The sequence below is a fragment of the Anguilla anguilla genome, chromosome 8 (assembly GCF_013347855.1).
Source record: "Anguilla anguilla isolate fAngAng1 chromosome 8, fAngAng1.pri, whole genome shotgun sequence".
NCBI lineage: Eukaryota > Metazoa > Chordata > Actinopteri > Anguilliformes > Anguillidae > Anguilla > Anguilla anguilla.
Window position 1 is genome coordinate 8,468,635 of NC_049208.1, and position 8,046 is coordinate 8,476,680.

Here is an 8,046-nt window from a genome sequence, read left to right on the forward strand (position 1 = left end):
ATATATCATTTTGCTGAAATATTTCTTTCAATATTATTTAATCAATCCCTGTCATTACCATTTCAACGGGATAGAAGCATTATGTAAATCATGGGCCAGTGATTCCCATAAAGTAATATCTATATGCAATAAATCATTTAATAAATATTAGATTTGTCATTGCATGTGGTAATATTTGTCGCCAATATTTAGGTAGTGTTATTATTCCATCACATACTATGGTAGATAGGTTTTTAAGATAATTTAAGAAATGAGCGCAGGTATAAATGATCTGATTCACACGAATGTACACTATTAAAGCAAAACGTTTTTCTGTGCTGAAATTGGTAGTGTCAGAGCTGTTATTGGTTCAGGCGATTTGAAAATCCCTGAAGGTAAACGCACCTTTGATATGCTTCCAGGTGAGAAACCTTTATGAGGGCAGGCTAAGAACCTACAGTAATGATCTTAATTATACCAGTATGACTGGGAGAATACTACTGAACGCACGCTGTGGGCTGTATGGTATGTTTATGAACTTGGTTAGGGGTTTCCACGGGTTACCCCTGCAATAGCTCCTACTGAAGATGAGCCAGGCCCAGCAGTCAGACACACAAACATATGTGTGTTGGAGCCTTTGCTTTGAAATACAGTCTTTCAAAAGACCTTCCAGGATTGCTTAAATCAGTGCTTGCCTTTTCTCTCTCATTTAAACTTGCGTAGCAATGGAGGGCAGTGCAGGCTAAGTACGCTAACATGAACCCCCTCCTTTGAAAAGCTCAGCCAACTAAACCAGGCCATAAGCGGGGGACTTACCGAAAGCAGGAGCTGTGAAGAGCATGATTATGAACGGTAGAAAAAGCTATGCGATGTGAGAAAATGGTGAAACGAATGCCCCTAGAAGAACTTTCAGTCTTTACTTCAGGCCTTAATTGTTGGTTAGAAGTTTGATGCTGTGCTTCCCATGCCTGCCTCGGTAAGCTTCAGGTCTGTGGACAACCTGTTAACTCCTATACAGTTCATATCCGGTCGAGCGCATTCCCTTGGATGGATCGATTCTCCCAGAATTCTCTTGATGGATTGAATCTCCTCCCACCAAAAAAAAAACGCTGGGAGGAAGGTCCAGGCCAGTACGGTGCGGGTCATCGCAAGCCCCTGGAATCCTTCCCATGTTTACTTTCTCAAGAGAGCAAAGAGAATATGCTTCCGTCTCAGTCATCAAAGGCATCCCTGATCCTTCTCATCTCCTCAATGTTCTCACCACCTCATGCAGACAGGAGAGACATGTCAGGAGCTGGAGAAATCAATCACATCACAGTGTCCTCCCCCCCATACCCCCCCCCCCCCCCACCCACCCACCCAACAGCAAAAGAGCTGCTGAGTTCACCTCTGACCTTTCCCATCAGACTACACAGCTGCAAAAAAAAAAAAAAAAAGCAACAGTTCTCTTTTACTGTATATCATATCGTCCGCATGATACACAGCCAGGGCTTTAGTTAAGACGGGCACAGGCGAGTACGATTCCAGGCCGAGATGCCATCATTCGCATCTGAGTCAAGAAAGAGACTGAGGAGAATCGACACCATTCGAGATCGAGACCAGGTCCTTAACACCTTACTGGATTACTACTGAATATATATAAACTCCTCAGAAAAAAGTTTGGAAATTTGTGTTTGGTCAATAATATCTCTGTCGTCACTGTATTATTAGAATTGTATGTTATATCATTGGAAAGCCTGTTTATTTACCTTTACAATGATGTCCCATTTGTAAGGATCATGAATTTGTGGGATGAGCAGCACAGTTGATTATGTGGGCGGGGTCCCAACTGAAATGTGCCAAATTTCCCTGCCAATGTCAAACAGTGTATTCTCCTGTTGGTATTGACTCTATTGTTTTGAATTGTTTGGGGGATTGGATGATTGGACTCTCTATCAGTAACAAGGAACAAACAAGACATATTGGTAATTTTACGCTTTATTCATTGAACAAACAGTCAGGAGCCTCAGTAGCGGGTGGAAGAACCATACGCAGCCACAACAGCCTGGCACCTCCTCCTCATGCTGGTCACCAGCCTGGTTATGCGTTGCTGTGGGATGGAATTCCATTCCTCAACCAGGATTCGTTGCAGGTCAGCCAATGTGGTTGCGTTAGTCACTCCAGTCACTCGTTTTTAATAGTATAGACGATATGGCATTGTCATTCAGCGTAATGTGCAGAGTACTTCTGTTACTATATCCAGCATGGTACAGTATATGGCTATAGTGGTAACTGCTTATGCTACTAGCCTCGGTAAACAATTATGTGTATTAATAACTAATTGTAGCAAGTCGAGTGCTACCGCTCGTTTGAGAGAGGAGACAGACACGTTAATTCTTTCCGGACGCGACTGCGTCTTGTTTTTATTTTCGGCCGCCACGCGGCTTTCTGGTTACAATACACAATAACCAAGGGTTTGTTTCTCAATTCGCTGCTGACAGCCCGTCAGCTCTCCTTCCTTCTCCCGTTCACCCGCTTCTCTCTCTGTCGAGCAGGTTTTAAACGTCCAGGCTCACTGTCGAGGTAATCAGCACATTGTCAATCAATCACACAATTAACCCTCCGTGCTGATTAATAAACCCCAACAGCCGTGGCGCAGAGTTCCGAGAGCCGCCCCGCCCCCTCTCTCTCTGCAGCCAACGCAAAACCACGCCCACCCTACCACATACCCCCACCGCCCGACTTAGGCCGGGGAGCCATCCGGCCGATGACCGACCCCCCCCCCCCCCACCCCCTTCGGGGCGAGAGAGGAAGTCCGCCACCACCATCTGCGCCCCCGGCCTATGAACCACCTTAAAATTAAAGGGCTGTAGAGCCAGATACCACCGGGTGATTCGCGGGTTGGTATCCTTCATGCGGTGGAGCCATTGGAGGGGAGCGTGGTCCGAACAGAGGGTGAATGGGCGACCCAGCAGGTAGTAGCGCAGGGACCCGACCGCCCACCGGATGGCGAGGCACTCCTTTTCTACCGTGCTGTACCTCGCCTCCCGCTGGGATAGTTTACGGCTGAGGTACAGCACCGGGCGGTCGACTCCCTCCACCTGCTGGGTCAAAACAGCCCCCAGCCCTCTGTCCGATGCGTCGGTCTGCAGGATAAAAGGAAGAGAGAAATTAGGGGTGAACAAGAGCGGCTCCCCGCAGAGGGCTTCCTTTACCCTCTCAAACGCTCGCTGGCACGGCTCCGTCCACTGGACCGGATCTGAGGCACCTTTGCGAGTTAAATCAGTCAAGGGGCTGGTCAGCTGTGAAAACGCCGGAATAAACCGCCTATAGTAGCCGGCCAACCCCAAGAACCTCCTTACCTCTTTTTTCGTCTTGGGTCGTGGACAGGTCGCAATTGCCGCGGTTTTATCCACCAGAGGTCGCACCTGTCCACTTCCCAAGTGGTACCCCAAATACCGTACCTCCGCTCGGCCAATCGCACACTTCTTTGGGTTAGCCGTGAGCCCCGCCTGCCTCAAGGACTCGAGCACCGCCCCCACATGCCGCATATGCTGTGCCCAGCTGCTACTGTGGATGATAACATCATCCAGATAGGCAGCAGCATACGCAGCATGCGGACGCAGCAGCCGATCCATCAGGCGCTGGAAGGTGGCTGGGGCCCCGAATAACCCAAACGGAAGTGTTCGGAATTGGTACAAACCGTCCGGAGCGGAGAAAGCCGATTTCTCTTTGGACTTTGCAGACAAGGGAATCTGCCAATAGCCCTTAGTCAGATCCAGTGTCGAGAAAAAACGAGCCGTGCCCAGCCGATCCAGGAGTTCGTCGACCCTAGGCATAGGATAGGCATCAAAATGTGACACAGCATTCACTTTCCTATAATCCACACAGAACCGAATAGAGCCATCCGGCTTACTTACCAGCACGATGGGGCTATTCCAGGCACTGTGGGACTCCTCTATTACACCCAACTCCAGCATGGCCTTTATTTCTGCCTGCACCAATTTCTTTTTGTGCTCCGGCAGTCTATAGGGGCGGGAACGTACCGTTACTCCCGGGGGGGTGTCGATATGGTGGTGTATGAGGTTCGTGCGTCCTGGTAGGGGAGAAAACACATCCGCAAACCGTTTTTGCAACATGGCAAGGTCTGCTCTCTGACTTGGCGAGAGGTGGCTATCTGAAAGGGGTGGGGTCTGATTGATTGAATTTACTACCTCTGGCCCCAGCTCGTCCCTCTCCTGATCCACCGTTACCAGAGAAACAGCCACCACCTCTTTCCAGGCTTTTAATAAATTGAGGTGATAAATCTGTTTCGCTCCCTCTCTATCAGCACGCTCCACCTCATAGTCAACCTCCCCAACTCGTCGTGTGACCACGAAGGGCCCTTGCCACTTGGCGAGTAATTTTGTACTGGAGGTTGGAAGTAATACCAGGACTTTATCTCCCGGCGAGAATTGTCGTAGTTTCGTCCCTCTATTGTAGTGCCTCTGCTGACGTTCCTGAGCCTCGAGCAAATTCTCCCGTGACAACCGACCCAGTGTATGGAGTTTTGCTCGCAGGTCCATAACGTATTGTAACTCATTTTTGCTGGGGCTTGGACCGTCCTCCCAGCTTTCTTTAACTAGGTCCAATATTCCCCGAGGTTTTCTACCGAATAACAGTTCAAAGGGAGAAAATCCCGTGGAGGCCTGGGGAACCTCCCGCACTGCAAATAATAGAGGGACTAACCACTTATCCCAATTTCGGCTATCGTCGTGAATGAACTTTCGAATCATGGACTTCAGAGTTCTATTAAACCGCTCCACAAGCCCATCTGTTTGGGGATGGTATACACTGGTTCTAATAGAGCGGACGCCCAGTAATCCGTATAGCTCATTTAGTGTACGTGACATAAACGAAGTGCCCTGATCAGTCAGAATCTCTTTCGGGATTCCGACCCGGGAGATAATTTGAAACAGAGCTTGTGCAACACTCTTAGCTGAAATATTGCGCAACGGCACTGCTTCGGGATACCGGGTCGCATAATCCACCAAGACCAACACGAAACGGTATCCCTGGGTGCTCCGTTCAAATGGCCCGATGAGGTCCATAGCAATTCGGTCAAAGGGAACCTCTATTAAGGGTAGTGGGCGCAAAGGCGCTTTTGGGGTGGCCGGGGGGTTCACTAATTGACATTCGGGACAGGACGCACACCACCGACGTACGTCCGCCCAAATGCCCGGCCAGTAAAACCGAGCCATTATTCGGTGTAGTGACTTATCATACCCTAAGTGTCCCGCCATGGGGTTGTAATGAGCCGCCTGGAAAACCATTTCCCGGCGGTTTCTGGGTACCAACAACTGGGTCGTTTCTTCACCGGTCTGAGCGTCACGACACACTCGATACAACCTGTCCCTAATAATAGAAAAATAAGGGTGAGAGAGTACTGCATCGGGGCGCACCTGCTGACCATCAATCCGCATCACTTGGTCATAGGCAAAGCGTAAGGTGTCGTCCCGAGACTGCTCGAGTGGGAAATCCTCCGCGGGTTGGAATACAGGACCCCGGGGAGTCTCAACCAGAGGCTCGCCTGGGTCCCTCCCCGCCCCGGCCGTGTCGGACGGCCCTGCGTCACCACCGTCAACAGCACACACGTCACACTTCCCTATCGGTCGTGATCGCAACCCCAGCATGTTTCTAGAAATCTCCCTAAACCCCGCCCAATCAGTACCCAAGATTAGGGGATGCGCAAGCCAGGAGCTAACCGCAGCCTTCACAATATGCGTTTTTCCCTGGTAACAAATTTCCACGGGTACTACCGGATACTTGTGCACATCTCCATGCACACACCGAATGGAAACCCAGGGTGCCTTTACCAATGCCTCGGTTCGAACCAGGTTTTGCTGGATCAGGGACTGCATAGCCCCCGAATCCAACAGCGCCCGGTGTTCACTCCCTTGCACCCTTACCGGGATGCAGTACGCTCCCTCCTGATCGGGAGCGGAAGTGGGCGGCCCGACCACCCGGACCACCTGCCCCACTTCCATAAGTGGACAATCGCGGCGCAGGTGACCCAGCTGCCCGCACCGCCAACACCCCGGTCCGAGCGTCTGAGGCGCCCTCTGCGAGCCGGAGCCCCCCGCCACTGAGCCTGGACCTGGAGAGGGAATCGGAAAAAAGGGGGGATTAGTTTGAGGAAAGGGAGGGGGCAGAGCCCTGGGGACAGGGGAGGGGCCAGTACGAGGAGGGGGTCTCCTCCTGGGCGCCGGTTCCGGCCGTGCTTGCTGCTGGACGCTGGGGTATAGCACGAGGTGGTCTTCCGCCAGGGTAACCGCCCCCTCTAAGTTGGTCGGGCGATGGCAGCGCACCCAATTCGCCGTTCCCTCCGGCAACCCTTCCAGGAACTGTTCCAGTACGACCTGCTCCACTACGCCCCCCGCGGACCGGATCTCCGGTTGTAGCCAACGCCGGGCCATGTGGGTTAGCCTTTGGGCGTATGCGAAGGGACGGTCCTCCGCCCCCAGTTTCGCCGTCCGGAACCGGCGCCGATAATCCTCCGGGCTGCAGCCCAGTCGGTCCAGTATCGCCCTCTTCACCGTCTTGTAATCCGCCCGGGCTCCGGGCGGCAGACCATGCGCCGCCTGTTGGGCTTCCCCAGTTAAAAGGGGCAGGAGGTGTACAACCCACTCCTCGTGGGGCCACTGGCACGCCTCCGCTGCCACCTCAAAACTCTCCACAAATGCCTGGATGTCATCGTCGGCTGTCATCTTGGGTATGTGGATCCGGAGAGGGGATCGGGACGGCGGGTCCCGGGAGCTGGTTTCCCCGGCGGCAGCCAGCTGTCGCAGCGCCTGGGTCTGGAGGGAGGCTTGTGCACGCAGAGCCTCCATCTGCTCTGCGTGTACGGCCGCCTGCCTCTCCTGCATTTGGGCCATCCCCTCCAGCATCCGCGCCAGCGCTACGAGAGGCTGCGCCGCCTCGCTCCGGTTTGGGTCCATTTTGACCTTCTCTCTCTCTCTCTCTTTCTGCCACCCCCCGCACGGGCCACCACTGTAGCAAGTCGAGTGCTACCGCTCGTTTGAGAGAGGAGACAGACACGTTAATTCTTTCCGGACGCGACTGCGTCTTGTTTTTATTTTCGGCCGCCACGCGGCTTTCTGGTTACAATACACAATAACCAAGGGTTTGTTTCTCAATTCGCTGCTGACAGCCCGTCAGCTCTCCTTCCTTCTCCCGTTCACCCGCTTCTCTCTCTGTCGAGCAGGTTTTAAACGTCCAGGCTCACTGTCGAGGTAATCAGCACATTGTCAATCAATCACACAATTAACCCTCCGTGCTGATTAATAAACCCCAACAGCCGTGGCGCAGAGTTCCGAGAGCCGCCCCGCCCCCTCTCTCTCTGCAGCCAACGCAAAACCACGCCCACCCTACCACACTAATATAAGACATTTTGATAAAACAATATTGATTTTTTTTAAATACTTAGCATAATGAGTGTTGTTTACTGATTTCCACCTACTGTACACTCTCTTGTTCATTTAATAGAACTCACTACTCATTAAATATGATGTGGATTGTTATAAAGACCCCTTCTCTGAAGCTGGTCCGTTAAATTCAACTTGAATAAAGTGAACTGAATTGGATTATGAAATAGAGTTAATGTAGCCAAATACTCACATTCCCCCATTGCTATGTCATTTGAACTTAAACATAAGTAGTACTTTTCCCTGAATTAGTAAAAGTGCCAAACAAGTTATTCTCTCGACCATAGCAGTCAATTGCCAAAGTAAGTGTATTAAATTAGTGGAGTATAAAAATGGATACATTAGATGTGGGTGATTGTGTTTACATACACTTCGTTTTAATTGTTGCCAACTCCGTCAATTGAGTATTTATTGATGGCTAAAATGAATCATTTAGTATGATTACAGCTATGGATTCCATTTCAAACTATAGTATAGAATGTTAAATGTTGCATGAAGAAAGAAATACCCAATATTTTTATGGAGAGTGTTGGGGCGGCACAGTGGTGCAGTGGGTAGCAACAGACTGTCTTAGCAATGGAAGGTCTCCCCTTGTCAGTGTGGCTGTCCTCCAGGTACTCTGGTT

General features: G+C 51.0%; 1 protein-coding gene across 1 annotated transcript; it reads right to left on the reverse strand.

The window, feature by feature from the left end:
* Window positions 1–1,190: 1,190 nt before the first annotated feature.
* On the reverse strand, window positions 1,191–6,935 carry LOC118233567. The gene is made up of 3 exons (XM_035429326.1): window positions 5,907–6,935; window positions 2,762–3,104; window positions 1,191–1,243 (listed from the first exon to the last, which is right to left on the reverse strand). The coding sequence occupies exons 1-3, from the start codon at window positions 6,933–6,935 to the stop codon at window positions 1,191–1,193; spliced, it is 1,425 nt and encodes a 474-aa protein (XP_035285217.1).
* Window positions 6,936–8,046: the final 1,111 nt, after the last annotated feature.

Bases quoted from the DNA above. Each gene is read 5' to 3' on its own strand.
- LOC118233567 (XM_035429326.1), bottom strand. From the start codon at position 6,935: ATGGACCCAAACCGGAGCGAGGCGGCGCAGCCTCTCGTAGCGCTGGCG. The intron at 3,105-5,906 runs GTAAGGGTGCAA...TTTATCCTGCAG, and splicing joins AGGGAGCGTACTGCATCCCG to ACCGACGCATCGGACAGAGG. The intron at 1,244-2,761 runs GCCCCGAAGGGG...TGTCTGCATGAG, and splicing joins GGTGGCGGACTTCCTCTCTC to GTGGTGAGAACATTGAGGAG.